Raw genomic sequence first — 21,361 nt, 5'->3', positions numbered from 1 at the left:
CATAATAGCAAGCTCATCTTCTATATATACATTTTTTTTAAAATATATTTTGGGTTCAATCCTTTTAATTTTGCCTATTTAAAATTTTAGTCTCTACAAAATTGCACTAAAAGCAAAAAGTAAAATACGGTAAATTGACAAAATTAATTTTTTTTATAGAAACTAATTAATTCTACTTAAATTCCTTATTAATAGCAAATTTCTTTTCTATATATGTATTCCAAAATTAAAAAAAAATAGAAAAATCAATCATTAATCTGTATACACTGAAAAATAAACAATCAATTAAATTAAATAATTATATATCAAACATATAGTATTATTTTAAATAAATAAAACAGTTAATTACTCTGATTAAATATACATTATACAAACAATTATAATTCATAATTTTAGTGTTTTTCATGACAAAATTATAATACTTTAAGAATAATTATATCACTAAAATTCTTTTGTGTTAAATTTATGTAAAATTCTAAGTTCAGAAACATTAAACGAATTGTTTTTATAAAGCTGTATAATATTTTTTGTCTAATGTGGAATGTAGGATAAGTAGATATATTGGAAGACACATGTGTTAATTGTTTTGTTCATGTAAATACATATTCCCTCTGTTTCATATTAAGTGTTATTTTAGACTTAAAATTTTGTTTCAAAATAAGTGTCATTTTATATTTTCAATATAGATGGTTGATAAATTTTTCATTTTTATTCTTATTAATTTAATATAAAAACAATTCGTTTTCTTGTGTTTTTACAATAAAATAATAAAAAAAAATTAATGATTATCTTAATTTGTGTGAGAAAACTTTAAACAACACTTATACTGAAATAGAGAGAATTTGAGTTAAATAAGTTAAATATAAATATATTTTTGCAAAACTAGTGGTGCAATCAAATTGTAAATAAGATAGTTTTTTTTGGAATGTGTTTTATATACTTTTTTTTTGCTATTTGTTTAAAAACATGATAAATTAATATTTTCTTATTTTATTATAGATTATATTTTTTCTCATAATTTAGCTATTTAGAGCATCTAAATCTGCCTTATAATTAAAATGATTTTTGTTTTGTATAAAACTTGTTCTATTCTACTTTTTTCGTTTTAAAATATATGATGTTTTAACTAAAAGTACGCATAATAAGATGTATCTACTTTTTAAAAAGTTTAATTAATCATAAACAAAATTTCATAATATAAATATTTATAAAATATTAAACTAATCTAAAAGTTGTATAGAAATGTGAAAATATCTTATATTATGAAACAAGAAAAATATTTTAGAACATCTTATATTGTGAAGGGATGAAGTATAATTCTATATTTCTATCTAATTCAATTTGTGGCGATGCAACGTAGAGGAATAGTGTTAATAAATAAATAGAGCAACCAAAAGAGACTAATATTATTAACATAGTGTTCTTAGAATCAAAACATGAAAATAAAAGAAATTAAACTAGTAGCCATTTAGATCGGCATAATCTCGTTTGACAAATGTTATTATTTTGATTGATTGGTGTAGGTAGATGTGGGTCGTACTTACAAAGACAAAGACTGACTAGTGGATAATGGACAACACGTTTACATGACTTGGACCCACTTTATCTGCACGTCTCTCATTCTAATTTTGCAATTCATTATGGGGGAGACTTGTGTGATTCTTTTGTACCCACTTGTATTATTTTGTCTCTATCTAATTTTATTATTACCAACGCCAACTAGTATAACGAGTTAACGACTATACCATGCATATATTTAAGAAGAAACAATAGCATTATAAAAATTTAGGAACACGTTTTCATATCGTGAGAGGATTATACTACTAGGAAGGTTCCATTTTGATACTATACTACGTTTTGAGAGGATTATATACGTTGTCTGCGTCTACTTTTCATGTTTGAAATCAAGTCCCATGTATTCCTTATTCTTTGTTTTGTCGCATAAAACTGTCTTGTATATTTGTTATTATAATTTGCTTGTTTGGTCAACTACTCAAGTCTATTTCATATTCGAACAACCAGTTAAATTAAAGAGTTTTCTAATAATTCTACCACGTTAAAAAATATTTTTTTATTAACTCTACCATATTTTTAATAACTGCTTTCTAGAATTACCATAAGTATAATTTAAAAAAACTAAAATAACCATCCTCTTCTTCATTCTTTTAATCTTTTTAAAAAAAATTATTTTTCTAAATTTTATTTTTTTGTCAAGTCTTTTCTATAGAAAATTGAGATTGTTTTAGAATCCAAAATTATAAAGTATAACTCATTTTATTAGCTTAAAAACACAATCTCAATAACTCAAGTTCTCAATTTCTCTTTCTCACAAAACCTACTAAGTTATGTCACACCTCAATGTAACTTTGTATATAACTTCGCTAATCCTAATCCTAATAGAAATCACTCATATTTAGATATCTCCTAAATACACTTTGATCCTTATCTCTTTGTAAACACAATTTGGTTAGGACGACTAACTCCCATCTCAAGCTTCCTTCAAGCTTACTCCAACAATCTGCTCATTAAGCTTGAAACTCGTTTTTGCCAAATCTTGAACTCCCATGAGATCTTTCATTTCTCTAAACTTAGTTTTATCTAACGCCTCGGTAAGTACGCTATCTGCTCATTTCCCGCGACATGCTCAACCTCAATCTGACCACTCTCAACACGTTCTCTTATGAAGTGATAACACCTATGTATGTGCTTGCTTCTTCCATGGAAAACAAGATTCTTAGTAAGAGCTCTGGCCGACTGATTGTCAATCCGAATTGTAACTTTCTCCTCAGCAGCTCCAGTGATTTTGACCAACAAGTCCTACAACAAAACTACTTGTTTTGCAGCCTCGGTCCCAACCATGAATTCTTCTTCACAAGAGGATAAAGTTACAACATCTTATTTCTGAGAGCACCATGTGATCGGACTCCCACCAAGATAGAATATGTGACCTGAAGTACTTCTTCCATCATCAGGATTGTAACACCCGCGAACCAAAAACTGGATTTTTGGTTGGGGTGTCGATCGACACCGTGTGAGGATGGATTAATCGGTTCTATTTTAATCTTTCGGTTTGCGTGGTTGGTTTATAAGAGCTCTAGACTCGAGTATTAAAAGGGAAATTCTACGTTTTCCACTTCTTTTGGCTGCTTTTCACATCTTAGAAAGAAAGGAGAAGAGAACAAAGTCTCAATGAGTGTTGTTGAGGTTTTAGTGGGTTCTCTATCTCTGTGTGGTGAGTTTCTTCTTGAAAAGTGTGGATCCAAGGCTAGCAACGTGGTGAGAAGGTTGTTGTGGTGCTAGCTTCGTCATTTGGGCTTAGATCTCATTGATTGGCAAAGGTGAGTGCATGACCATGGCTTATCTAAGCTAAGATCTCTATTTCTGTGATATTGGATGTGTTATGTGTATGTTCCATGTGAATTTTGTGCGTTTTTCGTGACTCCTGAGGCTTGGATTCGTTCGTGGGACTGTGTGGGGTGGATATGAGAAGTTTGGAGGCAAGATTCAGAGTTTCTGGTCGAAGGAAATTGATGGTCGGCATCAGTGTTGGTCGAGAACAGTTGGGGGTGTCGGTCGACACCAACGCGAGGACGAATCAATAACTTTGGCGGGTGTCGATCGACACCATGTGGAGGTGTCAGTCGACACAAGCTAGGGTTTTGGGGATGTACAGCAAGGTGTCGCTAAACATCAATTGTGGCGTTGGTCGACACCTGATTGCTAGTGTCAATCGACACCCTTCTTCAGTAGCGGATGATGCAAATGCTTTGTATAATGCCTGGTTTGTTTAATTGTTTGTTGTTTATGGCATGAAGAGATCTTATTGCTTGTGTGTATAGCCCAATAGATGGGAGGATTGCTTCACTGAGTGTTTATAAAATACTCATGCATCTCAATTTGTGTTAGTGGTGCAGGTAAAGGCAAAGTGTGATCGTGGAATCAAGGCAATGCAGAGGAGGATGTTATAGTAGTTCGATTGGTTGTTGTGTGGCTTCTGTTAGGTTGCTAGAGTTGAGTTCTTGGAATGTTGTCTAGGATTGCTGGTTCCTTGTTTTCTGTTGGATTGTTTGTATTGGTTATTTGATATGGTATTAATATTGATTATTGCATTGGTTTAATGGTATCGCTCTATGTTATCCACTATTGTGTGAATTGGGGTAGGTGGTTGCTAGTGAGTATGGGGTCACTAGATTATTATTTTTTTAAAAACGGGTCGCGTCGTTTCAAGGATCTATTTTTTGGCTGCTATCATTGTAGCCTATATGTCTTGGTACCTTCATTCATCCATAAGACAATCCTAGATTAATGGTTACTATTAAGTATCTTAAGCAATGTTTCATTGCTACTCTATGTGATTCTCTCGGACTCTGCATATATCGGCTTAATATCCCCACACAATAAGAAAGATATGGTCTAGTGTGTAGCAAATACCGTAGACACCCTTTGTTCTTTCTATACGTTGTTGCATCAATCTCTTTTTCATCCTCAGCTCTTGATAACTTCAACTTTGTTTTCATTGGTATGAGAACCGAGTTGCAGTTTGACATCCATGATTCTTTTAAAATCTTGTGAGCATATCGAGCTTGACTTAGTATTATTCCATCTTGATGTTGACATACTTGCATTCTGAGATAATATGTCAATCTCCAAAGGTCACTCATTTCTAATTTAGAAGCCATCTCCTCCTTAAATTTGTTGGTGACAACTAAACTTGTTCTTGTGACAAACAAATCATCAACATAAACTCCTATGATGAGAAGATCATTACTAACATTCTTCTGATAGAATGAAGGTTCCTTTGAACATTTTACAAACTGCATCTCCTCTAGAATGTGGTTTAGCTTATTATTCCATGCTCTAGGCGCCTGTCTTAAACCATACAATGCTTTGTTGAGCTTGTAGACCTTCCCTCCACTTCCTTTTTTTTTTTTTCAAATCCTTCAGGTTGACTAACATGTAGTCTCTTTGAGCTCACCATGAATGAAGGCTGTTTTAACATTAAGATGATAAATCTCCCAACCATGTGAAGCCGTAAGATCAATAAGGATTCTTCTAGTTTCGATCCTAGCAACTGGACCAAAAACTTCCTCAAAGTCAACGATCAATAAGGAGTCTTATAGTTTTGATCCTAGCAACTGGACCAAAAACTTCCTCAAAGTCAACATCATACTTTTGCACATATCCTTTTGCCACAAGTCGAGCTTGATACTTGTTGATATTTCCATATGTATTTCTCAGTAACTTAAACGCCCATTTTAAACCAATTGGTTTTGTTCCTATGGGAAAGTCAACAAGATCTCAGGTTCTAAGCTTCTCTATAGAACATATTTCATCTTCACAGGTTCTTATCCAGTCCTTAAACTCCTTAGATTCACAAAAATTTATAGGTTCATCATTGAGACACAAAAGCAAGAACTCACCTTCTTCTTCCACAAGTAATACATAGTCTTCAAAATACTTTGGCTTAACGCTCTGCCGCGGTGATTTTCGAAGTTCTAGTTCTGACGCGACATGCAAAATTGTAGATAAAACTGCAGGCTCGTGTGGCACTTTTTTAAACTATTGTTCATGCGTCTGAGAATGGTCACCATGTGCTACTCCACTAAAAGATTCCCTATCATCAACAATTATTCTGTTTCATTAGTATTTTCGTTTTCTTGAAGACCTTGATTCCCAAAAATATCAAAACTGATCTTGAAACTCTCATCACCATCCCGATTTTAGAGACTTGCAGAGAGGGTTTAAAAAGAATTGATTTGGCCACCTATGTCACCAAAGGACACTTATCTTTTCGGTCAAGGGGCATGAGAGAACTCCAGAGTTAAGCGTGCTTGAGCTGGAGTAGTCTCAGGATGGGTGACCTTCCGATAAGTGACTGTCGGAATCGTGCGAGTGAGGACAAAACACAGGGAAAGATCATGTGGTGATTTGTAGGGACAGTAACGATCGTCGGATATGGATGGGATTACGAGCCTAGAGCCCATGGACTGGGATTGGACATAGGGCCCACTAAAAGGTGGTTGTCGGGGCATTACACCATTGCCATCCTTTTGTTTCATCAAAAACAACATCACAACTTACAAAGATTTTCTTTGACTGCAGATCTAACAATCGATACGCCTTGGATCGTAGTTTTGTTCCCAAGCATTTGTGTTCTGTCATCCAGTTTCTTGAGATTTGATTTCTCTACCTTTGCATAACCAAGGCAACCAAAAATCCGAATGTGCTCTACTGTTGGTCTGTTATCTCGAAAGCACTTACCTAAAGTTTTATCCTTTATAGCTCGAGTGTCTTATAGCTTCTACCCAAAGATAGTTTGGCATATGCATATGCTTAAAGATACTTCTAGCCATCTTCATCAAAGTCCTATTGTGTCTTTCAACGACACCATTATGTTGTGGTGTATATGAAGCTGTTAAATGTTGTTTAATGCCGAAAGTTTTGGAAAAAGAATTAAACTCCAGAGATACAAACTCTCGGCCTCTATCTGTTCTGAAGGTTTGTATTTTTTCCCCAGCTTCTTTCTCCACTACAGCTTTAAACTTTTGAAATATACGAAACGCTTCTCCTTTCTCCTTCGGTAGCATAGTTCACATGTAACGTTAGAAGTCATCAATGATAAAAAAACATACATATTCCCAACAGATGTACTCGGTTTTATTGGACTGCAAAGGTCACCATGTAGGAGCTCTAGCACCATTGTTGCTCGAAAGTTAGTTTCCTGAGGAAACACATGCCTAATTTGCTTCCCAAGTAAACATGAGCTACAAATTTCTTTATTCAGAGAGATTTTTGGAGCTCCTAGGACTAGCTCTTTACCCAACGTAAAAACTAGAGTTTCATCATTCACATGCCCCATTCTGGAATGTCATTTAATCAACTTACTTATATCTGTAAGATTTAAACAAGCATTGTCTTGCAACCCCATTCAGACTCTGTATAATCGATTCCTAGATTTTTCCGTTTTGACAAGAAGATTTCCATCTTTATCTCTCATTGTCAAATAGTTTCCTTTCAAACGTGTATCAAAACCCAATTATGTACCTTATCCAAGGCTTATGATATCATCAGTTATCAGTTATCTCAAAACGGGAAGTCGAGAGAGATAACTGATGTTTATTTCATTCCTGACTTGAAAAGCAATATCATAAGCCTTGGATAAGGTACATAATCAATAAAAGTAATCGTTCCTTTTCCCTTAATATCAAACCGTTATTCATCTCCAAAACATACTTTTCCGGTAACAGAGACATCAAGTTTATCAAAGAATCTTTGATCTCTGGTCATATGGTTACTATGACCATTATCAAGATACCAAACATTATCCGAATTGGTCTCAAACTTACTTGGCACACAATGCTTCTCATTCAAATAAATTACCTCATGGATCAAGATTTCATATGCGTCCTGTGTATCCTTGTTGTCACTTTCTTGCGTTTATTATAACTTGAGTAGTCGATCAGGGCAGTGTGAAGCATAGTGACCAGTCTAGTCATAATAAAAGCAAGTGATTTGTGACAAATCTCTACCTCTGTAGCGTCCTCTTCTTTTTCCTATGTAAAAAGAGCTACCTCCACGACCGCTTCTTCTATAACTTCAAAAATCTCCGTTATAGTCCCGATTGTGTTGATTGGTTTGTGAGTCTGTTTAACATCCGCGAACCGGAATCCCGGTTTGGGATGTGCATCGATCAATGCAAGTGTGGTGTCGATCGATGCAAGTATGGTGTTGATCGATGCAAGTGTGGTTTTGGTCGATGCAAGGTTGATTTTCGCGAACGAGTTTAAGTTAAACATTGCGTTTTGGGGTTAGGAAAACTGAGAAATCATGTAGAAAACGAAAGAGAGAAAGAAGTTCCTAAGTGTTCTAGGAGCTTGTTAGGAGTATAGATATGCGTGTTTGAGGGTCATAATCTGCTTGACAAAGGTGAGTGCATGACCATGGCTTATCTAGGCTTGAGATTCTCTGATCTTTCTTGTTTATGTGTTATTTGGTTGATTCCTTGGCTTTTTAGAGTGTTTATGTGTCACTTGAGGCTTTGGGAAACTTCTTTGTGGCTTTGGATCGTGTTTTGGTGGTTTAGGAACAAAGATCCGGCGAGGAGTTTTGGGAAGAATGATGGTCGGCATCTGCGTCAGTCGATGCACTTTATGCGTCGGTCGATGCAATGCGAGGACGACGCGGTTTGACCTAGGAGCATCAGTCAATGCCATATGGAGGCGTCGATTGATGCAATTAGGGATTTCATGCAATGTCGAGCATGCATCGGTCAATGCAGTGTTGATGTCGGTCGATGCAGGTGAAATTTGCATCGGTCGATGCAAGCTTCTATCGGTCGATGCAAGCTTTTTTTGGTTGATGCGACCCCAGTTGGTGTCGGTCGATGCATGGGTTGGTGTCAGTCGATGCAGTTTTCTTGGTTTGTTGTATGGTTATTGATTGTTGTTTGATGGTTAGAGATATGTCAATTGCTTGTTGATATGTATCTATTTTACCATGTTTCACAACAGTTTATTCAGATCTTTTGCATGGTTTATTAGATAGTTTTGTCACTTTTATGTAGTTTAAGGTCTGTTTGTGCATTAGAGTAGGATTTGCATTGGATTTGCATTGTTTCTTGTTTAAACAGGTGATTTGGACTCAAGGAGCATGGAAATGGAGCGTAAGAGGAGAGGAGTGCAACCAATGAAGCAGATAGAAGCTGAAACAAGCTGGAAACCAAGGTTTGGAGACCACTCGACCATCACACCAGGAGACACTCGACCGTGTGCTACTGAGGGACTCAACCAGTGGGAAACTGAGGAATGAAGAGCTCGACCATAGCCACTCGACCGCTTGTAGTCGAGCACATCGAGCCGCTTCTCTATTTTGTCAGCTAGCTATTTTAGGGCTTCCCCCTTGTCCTATATATATCTAATGTACCCCATGGCCGCCCAAAGTCATTTTAGGTCAGAAAACACATCAACAGCCACCAAACCTAGTTTTTACCCCTTTTGGGTTTTAGCATTTTTATAATATTTGCCTCTTTTATTATTGCTACTGTTCTTGCTTTTCTCCACTTGTTCATACTTTGTAAGTCTCATAACTTTCTGGTTATTGAGAATCTGAGTTTGTTTCTTTATATAAAGTTGTACTTCATCATCTCATCTATCTTATCATGCTAGTTTCATCATTTTATGGGTTTTTGTTCATCATCATCATGTATTGTTCATATGAGTAGTGAGTTAGGATTCTGGAGATGGATTAGGCTGGTTTAGGGCTGTGGTTGTCTGGAATGGTCAAGCTTGATTGTTTATATATGGATTAGGCTGGTTTAGGGCTGTGGTTGTCTGGAATGGTCAAGCTTGATTGTTTATATATCTCTTCTGGGTTAGATGTGCTCTAAGCTGTTCTTATATCTGAGAGGGTAAGATCAGATCCTAAGGTTCCTTGAATCATACCAATGTTAAGGTTGTTAGATAAAGCTAATACTGGAGATTATCATGCTTATCCCAAGAAATTGGTTGTATAAGGTGATTTTTGACAAGTAATGGTATGATTCTTAATGTCTGTTTAGTATGGTTTCACCAATGAGAGAGTTGGGTTAGGATGTTACTTAAACTTGATCACTTCTGCCATGAGAGTGGATTAGTGGGTCATTAAGATCATTGTATAGAGATAGCTCATGTTTGATTGAGGTTTATTGACCATTTTAGATAGCTACAGCTTGAACACCAGCCAATGAATCCTTCTCTAGAAGCCTACTTTGTTATTTGATTGTTTATTATCGCATATTATCCTGTTTTATTGCATTTGTTTCTGTTTTAAGTTGTCAAGATTGCATTTGTTCTTCGTATTGTCCAACTCAACCTAGCAACTCGACCACACACACGGTCGAGTGCTTGATCGAGCACCTTCAGGTTGTTTATTTACTTTCTGTTTCAGTTCAGTTTACATTCTGCATCTTTACAGTTTTGTATTACTGCTTTTGTTTAGTTACTGCTCTTGTTGGTTTAATTTCAGTATTGCTTACTTTGTTTCACTTGCATTTAGTTTCTGTTTCAAGCATTTTACTTTCTGCATTTACTCTTATTTCATCAAACTGTTACATCAAAACCTTTCATATTTGGCTTAACTTGAATCACTATTTGCATCTTGATTGCATACACATCACACACTTTATAGATTGACATCTCTTATACTACAACTGCATAAGAGAATTGAAACCTCTTGCACATGATCATCATTGTTCATGATTGTTTGATTCTGCATCATTCATTTATTCACACACCACACTTTATGCATGTTTCACTTGTGTGTATATTCCAGTAGATGGGAGGATTGCCTCACAGAGTATTTATAAAATACTCACGCATCTCATATGTGTTGTGGTGCAGGTAAAGGCAAAGTTTGATCGTGGAATCAAGGCGATGAAGAGGAGGATGTTCTAGTGGCTCATTGATGTGTTGTCTGGCTTCTGTTAGGTAGCTAGAGTTGAGTCATAGAATTTTGCTAGGATGCTGATTGTGGTTTATGATTCTGCTGGATTGAGTTATTGAATTATTATTTTATTATTTATTGGTTAGTTTAATGGTATCTGTCGGATATTTTCTGCTGTTTGGTTGATTGTGGTTAGGTAGCTAGTGGAAATGGGACCACTAGTTAATTAATTTATTATTTTTTTAAAAAAACGGGTCTGATCATTTCAGTTTTGTATCAAAGCCCTTATGGTTCTAGATTTGGGTTCGCTAGGTTTCTGTTGTTGCATGGAGTCTTAGAACATCCTCTTCGAGCCTACAGTATGATTCCACGGTGAGTTATGCTTTTGTGTACTATTTAGATTGCTTGCTTAGCCTTCTGTTCATGGTAGTGCAGATGGTTAGAGAGGGTGCTGTTGCTGGTCGGGGACAGAGACGTTGTCGTGGACGTGGACGTGGTAGGGGTAGAGGCCTAGCGGTTAGTGATATTGTGGATTAGATTGTGACAGCTGAGGGTGTTGGCGAGTCGCAGGGCTTCTCGGAGGGTTCCATGAATGTGACCGGTGGAGGTAGTGATAGGACTGTAGGCGGTGTTGGTGCTAGAGTTTTCGGTGATGCTAGGGTTCTGGGTGCGTGAGTCCCAACCGATGGATCCCATAGAGGAGGTGTTGACCTGGCAGGCTTGTTGACACACCTGTTGGAGCGGTTACCGGGAGTGGTACCGGCTCAAGTTCAGGTAGTACTACCAGTGGTGGCGGAGGTGCAGCAGCTAGTGGCTGCGGATGTAGGAGCTCATTCTCGTTATGTCAGTGTGCTGAAGAGAGATGGGCAACATCGGTATTGAGTGGTTTTCGGGTGGTTTAGATCCTATCGCTACAGATGCGTGGAGGGCGAGAGTGGAAAGTAACTTCCAGTCTATCTGATTTCCTAAGGAGTTTTTGGTAGACATAGGGGTCCACCACCTTATTGGTGATGATGCTCACTTGTGGTGGAGATCAGTGGCTGCCAGGAGGGTACAAAAGGAGATGAATTGGGCTGACTTCATGGAGAAGTTCAAACGCAAGTATTTTCCTAGGGAGGCATTAGACCGGTTGGATGTGCAGTTCTTACAATTATCTCAGGGGACTCGGTCAGTGCGGGAGCTGGATGTGGAGTTCAATTGATTTCTGATGTATGGGGGTCTGGCGATGGAGTCCAAGGAGGCTCAGATCAGGAGGTTTATGAGGGCCTTCGTGAGGATTGAGGGTCCATTGTAAAGGGTGAAGCTATGCTACGTGTGCAAATCTGGTTGAGACTGCGGCAAAGATCAAGAAGGACATCCGGGCACAGTCAATGATGGTTATTCCAGAAGTTCAGCCTAGGAAGGCTCAACATCATGGAGGTTCTAGCAAGGGCAACAAGCATGTGCAGGGAACTTAGAGGAAGTGGGAGGCTACGCAGAGGCCGAGTGGTGTCGGGTGGTTTGGATGTGGTAGTATGGACCAAAAGGTGGCTACTTCTCATCAGAGGAGTGCTCCAACGGCGGCATAGTCAGAGGTTCATGTATGCTATCATTGCAGGGAGCTTGGGCACATCAAGCCCAAATGTCCCAAGTTGCAGCAGATGGCAGTGGCAGCGGTGCAACATGTGGTGCAGCCGGGAGTGCATCAGGTGGTACGGATTATGCAGGCGCCATGGGGGTACACGACGGTTGAGACAAGTGGAACTAACCTGGGCGATCACATGTATAATTTCTGGTACCCAGACTTTGTGAATTGCCGTAGGTTCAGATTTTATGTTTTGCTTATGATAAAGTGTTAGTTTCTTAGCACATGAGGTTTGTGTAGGGACCTTGTTGTTGGGCGGGTTTAGATCCCATGTTATGTTTGATTCTGGAGCAACTCATAGATCATTACCCCGGAGTGTGCAGCGTATTATCTATTCGTGTTTGTGGTGGAGGTCGGTGACGGCCTAGAGAGTGCAGCAGGAGATGGCTTGGTTGGACTTGTGGGCGAGTTCAACGCCAAGTACTTCCTGCAGGAAGCAGGGTTCGGTTGGTTCATGAGAAGGATGAGGGGTTGATTAATGCTTCCAAGGATGCAAGTTCTGAGTATCATGTCTCCGCTAAAATTCTTGTGCAGGGGGGGGGGAGGGTCTTCATGCCCAAGGACAAGGATTTGAGGCGGAAAATTATGACTAAGGCTCATGCGTGCATGTTTTCGACCAATCCAGGGGAGACCAACATGTACCGAGATCTGAAGAGGTAATATCTAAAACGACCCGACCCATTTTTTTAATATAATAATAAACTAGTTATCCTGTACTCAAGAACCACCTAATCACATTCAAACCAAACAGCGAAAATAACAAAACATCAAACCAATGAATTAAATAACCAAATGAATAATTCAATAACATCTAACCATCAATACCAAATATCATAAACCAGGTCATAGAACAATGAATCAGCAACCTAAACATCCGTTCTAAACCTCTACATTACATTCTAGCAACCTAACAGCAACATAGAACAAACAGCCAAGTGTCTAGAAATTCCTCCTATTCATTGCCTGGATTCCACGACCACACTTTGCCTTTACCTGCACCACAAACACAAATGTAGATGCATGAGTATTGTCATAAACACTCAATGAGACAATCCTCCCATCTACTGAGGAATACACAAAAGCAACTGAGATTCCAATGTTAAACAAGTTACAAACAAACACAAACAAACCAGGGAAACAAGTGTCAGCCGCCTGCTTAAAGGGCTGGTGTCGACCGACACTGAATCCTCGTGTCGACCGACACTGCCTCCTGGTGTCGACCGACACTGACTCTTGGTGTCGACCGACACCCCTCCTCGACTCGGAAACCCTAGTACCGACACTCGCCAAATCTCCGCGCCAACAACTTTTTGGTATCGACCGACACCCATTGGTGTCAATTGGCATCGACTCTGCATACGCGATCTGCTCGAAGACGATAGTTGAAACAATGCTTCTCTCCATCTCCAAACCGTCCAAATCTCAACCATCAACCACTGGAAGCCGTAGGAACTATGCAACAACCATACCAATATAAAAAACACCACAAACAACATAAAACAAGCAAAACAAAGGAAATCTCATGCTTAGATCAGCCATGGTCATGCACTCACCTCTTTTGCAGGAAGTTTCTGACCAAAACCAACAAATCCAACCCCTTAGGAAGCTGCTCCTTCGTTCCTAGCACCAGATCTCCACTCCACGGGAACATATCTCACAAAATAAGCCAAGAAAATCCAAAATCTCTCAAGAACACTCTCTTTTCTCCTTTCTCTCTGAAACGACAAAAAGTGGCTTTCCCGAAACCCTCAGGTCGACTTCTCACTTATATACCCCAGTTTGGGGTTCCACTTAAACCAAACCCCTCCAATTAGATGATTTAAAACAAACCGGTCGAACCAGAAATTGTTAGTGTCGATCGACACCCACCCCAAATATTTGGTTCACAGATGTTACACTATCATTGGGTCGTAATGAAGAAGGATGTCGCGAACTTGGTCGTAACTTGTGATATGTGTTAGTTAGTGAAGGTTGAGAATCAGGTTCGAAGTGGATTATTGCAGAGTTTAGCTATCCTATAGTGGAAGTGAGATAAAATTACGATGGATTTCATAGTAAGGTTGCCAAGTTCACGGACACAAAATACTATTTCGGTTATCGTGGACCGTCATAACAAGTTAGCATATTATCTAGCCATTAAGAACACCGTTAGAACATCAATTTTTACTAAAAGAAATATGAGAAGGAGATAGTGAGGCTTCATGGAGTGCCCGCAAAGATAGTGTCAGAAAAGGATTCCAAACAAACTTTTGAAACGCACAGGCTGCCACTTTTCTTAATGGGTCTTATATCCTCTCTAGGTCTGTGATGTTAAAGGAAGATGTGAGCTGATGGTAAAGTTAAGACTTGAATCGAGACTTGTAGAGTATATATTTATTAGGATTAGTCTTGTGCACTGTATGGTTTTATTTATATTATTATTTATTTTCTGTTTAGAATAACTTGCAAATACTTTGTTTTTCTGAAATATGTATTCGTTGGAAAATATGGAGTTGTGTAGTTGATGTTGTTTTTCTGTCGATGTTATCTTTTGATTTTGAAAATGAGTTGGTTGTGTGATTGTGTTCTCGTTGAACTAATTTCATACTACAATAGTACAATGCATAGAGAATATAATCCATGTGTTTTTTGTTTGTTTTTATGGAATGATGGTGCTTCTTTGGGATTTGATTGATTGATTGTTAATGGTGTTGGCATTGCTATGTATATATTGGAATATATGTTGGTGCTTTTTTGGGATTTGATTGATTGTTTGTTGATGGTGTTGGTATTGTTATGTATATATTGGGACATATGTTGTGGGAAGTATTTATGTGATTTTGCAAAAGTTTTCCATTTAATTGCGATTATTACTCTCTTCGATGTTTTTAATTGTCGTTGTAGATTTATTTTTTTTGTTTCATATTACTTGTCGTTTTATATTTACGATGCAAATTAATGAATCAAATATAAGCTCTATAAGCTAGTCTGTTTTAAATAAATTGGTGTGTTAATGAAGGATAAAACAGAAACTTTAATTATTTTCTTAATATGGTGAAATTATCTAGAACACTTAATAATATAAATTAGAAGGAAAATTTGTTATTCATTGTTCTTGTGTGTTTATTCTTTTAGCCGTTTGACTTATGAGTTGTTACGTATTTGAATATATTTATTGATCATTATTGTGTAATTAGTTTGGTCTTCTTAAGCAGCATCTCTTGAAACGTCTCTTTTCTAATTTTTTAACCTAAATAATTTTCCATAAAAGCTAAGCAAGTTACATAGTTTGTTTTTAAATAGTCAAAGTATTCATCGAGATTATGGGATAATTCATGCTTTAGTTGATCAATTTGGATATATGAACTCACACACATATAAGTTAAAACTAACTTAGTTATTGCACAAAAAAACTTAATTTCGTAGTTAACTAGGTTAAAATCCAAATTAGTTATTGAGATGTATACCAAACACTTAATTTTATAGGTTAAAACATAACTCATAACTCATAAGAGAACCGCGAGGAAACTTTTTTACTTAATTGTTTGGCAATACATTAAACGATGGCAACAATTTTTTCAGTTAATCAATTATTTACCATATATACTTGTAAAACATACCAATTACAACACAAACTAACCACCAAAATTCCAAATTCAGTTAATCAATAAATTACCAGAAACTCAACAAAACAAATATCATAAAATTATCCAAGATAAAATCTACCAATAAAACAAAAACAATAAAACGACAAAAACCACCAAAACGAAACCCTTCTTTATCATTTTTTCGTTCTCATGATTCCACGATCATCTCTTTTCTTTTCTTTTTTATAAATATAAAAAATGCATAAGTATTATCTCATACACTTAGTGAAGTGATTACCTCATCACAATAACTAAACAGAAGAACACTAATTAGAGTATTCATGATCCATTGTCTAATTTTATAGTTATGTCCAACAATTTGATGATGTTTTACCTATAAATAGAAATAGTTGGAACGAGAAAGGTACTTATAAATAAGTTTTCACATATCGAACAATGATTATAAGAGTGTTGTATTATATCATTAACTCGATGAGAATGTATCTTTCTTAAGCAAAACTGACTGAGAAATATTTGATAAAATATTTAAATCATTTGTTTCTCATGGTGAAACCTTATCAGGTCTTGGAAGTGGTGAAAACACTCATCCCATTGCACAAGATAAAAACATAGTTAATTAGTAGTAAATTATTTATTACATTCAAAATATACTTTGAAATAATGTAATAAACGTGTGAAAAGAATATTACTTGTAGGCTTCGCCATTCTATATTCTTCCAACGAGGTTATACCAATAATCATTCTAGAATGACGAATCTTACAAGTAAAATTCTTTTAACCCTTTTATTACTTTATTTTAGAATACATTAAGTGTAATAGATAACATTTTAGAATTACTAAATAACTACGGATTCTTATGTGAAGTGACATGTGCTCTCCTCATTTGCAAGACCTAACAAAGTTTCACCATGGGAAATATAGCTTTTAATGCCTTCATCAAACATTTCTCTGTAAATTTTGCTCAAGTAAAACAATTTCGTCAACTTAATGAAATTGGTAAAAGATAATATTTTTCTAATCATTTTTTCGATAAACTAATTTTATATATTAATTTCGAAAAGGACGATGTTATTATTTTTGTCTGAAATATCTATGTCTTTATCATTTATTCAAATAATTCAGACTCTATGTTTACGTTGTTGACTATTTGATCTTATGTATTTTCTTTACAATATTTTTTAAACACATATATATATATATATATATATATATATATATATATATTTAAAGTCATTTAATTTAGTAAAGATATTACTCGACATAATATAGTATTTGTTAGACCAAATATTTTTGAGATTTAAAACAAAAAGATAAAATATGCTTATATTTATTTTAAAAGGAATTTTTAGTTATAATTTATTTTATTTTTTTACTTAGTTTATCATTTACTTTTGGATTTTTTTCATTGTAAAGAAGTACTATGAGAAATGTTTTAGAATCGATTTATTAACGATAAATTAACATTTTGACAAGGATATGTCATATTTACGTCAAATGTAGATGTATTTTGATAAATTCACGAAGAATTGATTTTCATTACTATATTGATGTACACCACATTTATGAAAAATTAACAACAAATTGGATCGTTGATATACATAAGTTTCTTGTGTTTAAGGTAAAATTAATTTTAACTATTGGGAAAAACTGTATTAAAAAACTCACCATGATTTTTCGTTTACGAAATCATTGAAAAGGGTGCTTTCCATTCTAGATCTCTGCACGTATAGGAAATTAAACAATAATGTAACATAAAATTCTTCCATTGTAAGAGATGCTTCCACTCTAAATCCGTCTATTTATTTTTCATAGTTTGTATTCTACAAGATAAACAAAATATTGATTAATAAACAAATTAAACAATAATGTAACATAGAAAAACTTATTCAACAAATTTGCATTATTATTTTAAACTCCTGACATATATTTTGAGAAAGTTTATGTCCCAAATATAAGTTTTAATGAAATATTTAGCTCAATGTAAAAAATAAATACAAAGAAATAAAGAGAGATATTTGAATAGATGGTATTCATAAATTTCAATGTGAAAAATAATTTCTTATCAACTTAAGAAAATATATATACGACTAAAAAGATGGATAGCCAAAACTCGTTAAGATCCAGATATATTATTCCTCTAAAATATATTTTTGCTTAAAATATCCTGGGAAATAATTCATCAAACTTCATAGAAAAAAATAATTCACGCTAAATCTAAAAAAACTGTTATACTATGCTAATGGTTTGGCCATGCAAAAAATTAACATGAATAGATTTTTGTTCTAAGAAATTAGTCTATTTTAAAATACATATAATATGGTGGCAAAATTTTGATGAAATAAACAAACTCAAAACTTATGAAAACAAATTTGGGTTGAAAAAATATTCATCTAGATTCTAAGAACATGATGCTTCGAAAATTAAAATGACAAAACAATTGGAATCAATATACTAATTATGTTAATTCGAGATAATTGCAATAAAACAAAGCATAATTAATTATACAGTTTCACACCAAATTCATTACTGTTTGAGTGCAAAAATCTGTTGAAAAACTTATGAAAGCAGTTTTATATTTAAAAGAAAACGTTTGTAAGTAGATAATAAGATCTTTAAGAGATTTACCATGATATTTTAAATGCATGAGCAAGAAAATATATCTTATATACCAAATGAGCAAGCAAAAATAAAGAACTCATATGAATAGACAAAAAGCATCTCTACATCTATTATTTTATATATAAATTTCTAAATGATAATTAGATTTTTGGTTGGATTTTTTCCTCTTTTTGGTTAATATTAATTATTAAATGTGAGATTTATTACCATTAGATAGTCTTATTTTAAAGTAAGAAATTTAAAAATAGTCAAAGTAAATAAATCTCAGTGTGAAAAATGTGGACTGTGGACCACAAAGATTTTTTTCTTTGTTTAAGATATATATGATTTATTTTTCTCTCTTGTATTTAGTTTTTAATTGTTATTAGATTGTTTTTTCTTATATTGTTGTAGAAACATTTTTTTTACCTCTCACTCCTCGTTTTTTTATTTGGATTAATTATCATTTAAAAAATAAGTTTACATGTTATTACTTGTTTAAGATGAATTTAAAAGTTACGTACTCTCATGTTTCCATTAAAAAAATTCTTTCAAGATCTTGTTTCCTATACTCCTTTTTGGTGTTTTATCATAATCACTTTGGTGTAGGTCTGGGCATTTGGGTGTTCGGGTCGGGGTCAGGTTCAGGTAATTCGGGTTCGGGTTTTTCGGGTTTACGAATAAAGGATCCGAGCAGGTGTTTATATAATTTCGGGTCAGGGTCAGGTTCGGATTATTTGGGTATTGACTTTAAGAAACCTGTAATGTATCCAAAATATATTCGGTTATGGATAGTACCTACTCGAACATATCCAAAGTACCCACAAAAACCCGAAATGTACCCAAAAAACCCGAATAACCCGAAAAACAAATGAATCTGCATGACATGAAATCTTAACAAAGAAAGAAGAATCATGTCTCACAAATGAAACTTAAACATCCGAACAAAGTAAACGAAACTGCATAACATGTCTTAAAATCTTAAACATCCCAACAAAGCAAACAAAACTTATACATCCCAACAAAGAAAAGCATGTCCACAAATAAAGAAAAAAAAGAAGAATCATCCCAACATGTTAGCCTTTAACACATTATCCATAGATCATGACCTGTTACATCAAACCAAACATTTTAAAAACTAAACCTCACTTGAAAGAACAAAAATATGTAAGAGCTGAACTTACCGCCAAGTATAATGTCTCCTCATGAGTCTCTGAGTTCTAGTTGTTTTAATTTTCAAACTCTGAAAACAAACAAAAACAAATGTTAGTAAACCGTTACAACTGGAAAAAAAAAACAGACTTAATAGTTCAATATAATCGGATTACTTACCTTTCTGAAGACTATCAAATAGTTCAATATCAGCAAGGATCTGTGAGTTTGCAAGGCAATCTTTTTCATTAATCTTCATATCTTGTTTCATCCATTGCTCAGTGCACATCAACACCTCCACCATGTAATGAGTTAAACAACTCCTATGAGGCTCAATGATTCGACCACTAGTGCTGAAAGCACTTTCAGAGGCGACAGAGGACACTTGCATTGCAAAAACATCCTTTGCAATTTCAGATAAAACAGGGAATTTCTGACTATTGAGTCTCCACCAAGACAAAACATCCCATTCTATTCCAGGAAGGGTTTTAGGAGTCTCTATAGCATCCTTGAGATAAATATCCAACTCATCCTTTGTTTCATCATCAAGTCCATTTTCCTTAACCATTTCAGTGTAAGCATTGTCCATCCTTTCAAACTCAGAGATTTCTTCTGCAAATTCACTTGAGACTGATTCAAATATAAACCGATCTTGTGTAGCACCAGAAGAAGAAGGAATCGATTGAGATGATTGTGTGCTTGATCCTTTGTAGTTGACACTATATTCCTTGAACATATCCTTCATGACATCAAGAACAGATGTGGTCATACCCTTAGCTTCTTGACTATCTTTTCCATAGAGTTTGTCAAAGCACATCTTAGCAAACTGCATTTTCTGTCTAGGGTCGAACACACTAGCAACAATCAACATCTTGTTAATATTATTGATCCCTTCCCAATACTTAGTAAACTTCTCTCTCATTTCAATCGCCATTTTGCTTAGTTCACTATCATAACTATTGCTCAAAGTCGTGAGATTCTTCTCTATAGTGACAATTTCACCATAACACTTGTATGAACAAGTCTTAGTCGAAGCTGAGACAACCAAAGTAGCAGTGTAGAACAAGCCAAGAAACTTCACTAACCTCTCTATTGCCTTCCAATCCGTGTAAGAAGGTGGTCCTTTCCGTTTCACCCCATTGTCAAGTTCCATGAAGTAGTCATTATATAACTTGTCTTCATCCTCCATCTTCTGGAAAGCCAACCTAAACTTCATGGCTCTTGTCAACATCAAGTATGTAGAATTCCACCTTGTCCTCATATCCATTGGCAAAATCCCCCTAGTCATCTTCCCTGAAACAACCTTTTGCTCAAATGAGTCACATCTTGGACCTGAAGACCAAACATACTGCACTCCATTACGAACAGCTGCCACATTATCACCCACTTCAGACAAACCATCCCTAACAATCAAGTTGATGATATGAGCACAACACCTCACGTGCAAGTAAGTCCCATCTAACACTAAAGAATCATGCCTCAATAACTTAAATTCTTCAACAAACTTCTTCAATCCATTACTGTTGGCAGTTGCATTGTCGACTGCGATGGTGAATAACTTCTCTATGCCCCAATCAGCAAGACATTCAAGTAAAACCTTTGATATTGTGTTGCTCTTGTGATCCGTGATATACTTAAATCCAAGAATCAACTTCCTTAAGCGCCATTCTGCATCCACAAAATGCACAGTAATCACCATGTAACTAGCTCGTGTAACTTTAGCAGTCCATATGTCAGTAGTAAGAGACACTCTATGCTGCTGAAAAGATAGCCAAGCCTTCAAAGATGCTTTCCTGGCCAGATACATCTGAATTATATCTCTACTAGCTGTTCTTCTTGAATGAGGTTTGAATAAATTACACTTGTTGCAGAAGTGTCTCCATGCCATACACTCAATAAACGCAAGTGGCAATTCTGCCAAAACAAGCATTTCATTTGAAGTCTCTCGGAAGACACTCTCTGTTAGTCTTCCATCTTGCAC

General features: G+C 35.4%; 1 protein-coding gene and 1 long non-coding RNA gene across 2 annotated transcripts; both read right to left on the bottom strand.

The window, feature by feature from the left end:
- Positions 1-17,143: 17,143 nt before the first annotated feature.
- On the bottom strand, positions 17,144-18,355 carry LOC147947028 (uncharacterized). The gene is made up of 2 exons (XR_015587468.1): positions 18,256-18,355; positions 17,144-17,450 (listed from the first exon to the last, which is right to left on the bottom strand). It is a non-coding gene; the product is annotated as an uncharacterized LOC147947028 (long non-coding RNA).
- Positions 18,356-19,457: 1,102 nt separating this feature from the next.
- LOC147947027 (zinc finger BED domain-containing protein RICESLEEPER 2-like) lies at positions 19,458-20,668 on the bottom strand. The gene is made up of 2 exons (XM_087507330.1): positions 19,561-20,668; positions 19,458-19,471 (listed from the first exon to the last, which is right to left on the bottom strand). Exons 1-2 carry the CDS (start codon positions 20,666-20,668, stop codon positions 19,458-19,460), a joined length of 1,122 nt encoding a protein of 373 aa, XP_087363456.1.
- Positions 20,669-21,361: the final 693 nt, after the last annotated feature.

This window comes from Camelina sativa, chromosome 3, assembly GCF_030686135.1.
Source record: "Camelina sativa cultivar CO46 ecotype springtype chromosome 3, ASM3068613v1".
In the NCBI taxonomy this organism is placed as follows: Eukaryota; Viridiplantae; Streptophyta; class Magnoliopsida; order Brassicales; family Brassicaceae; genus Camelina; species Camelina sativa.
The sequence above is the reverse complement of the archived record's forward strand: the minus strand, read 5'-3'. Positions and strand labels throughout refer to the sequence as shown.

What these genes read in the sequence shown, in the direction of transcription:
- LOC147947027 (XM_087507330.1), bottom strand. Translation starts at nt 20,668, where the DNA reads ATGACTAGGGGGATTTTGCCAATGGATATGAGGACAAGGTGGAATTCT.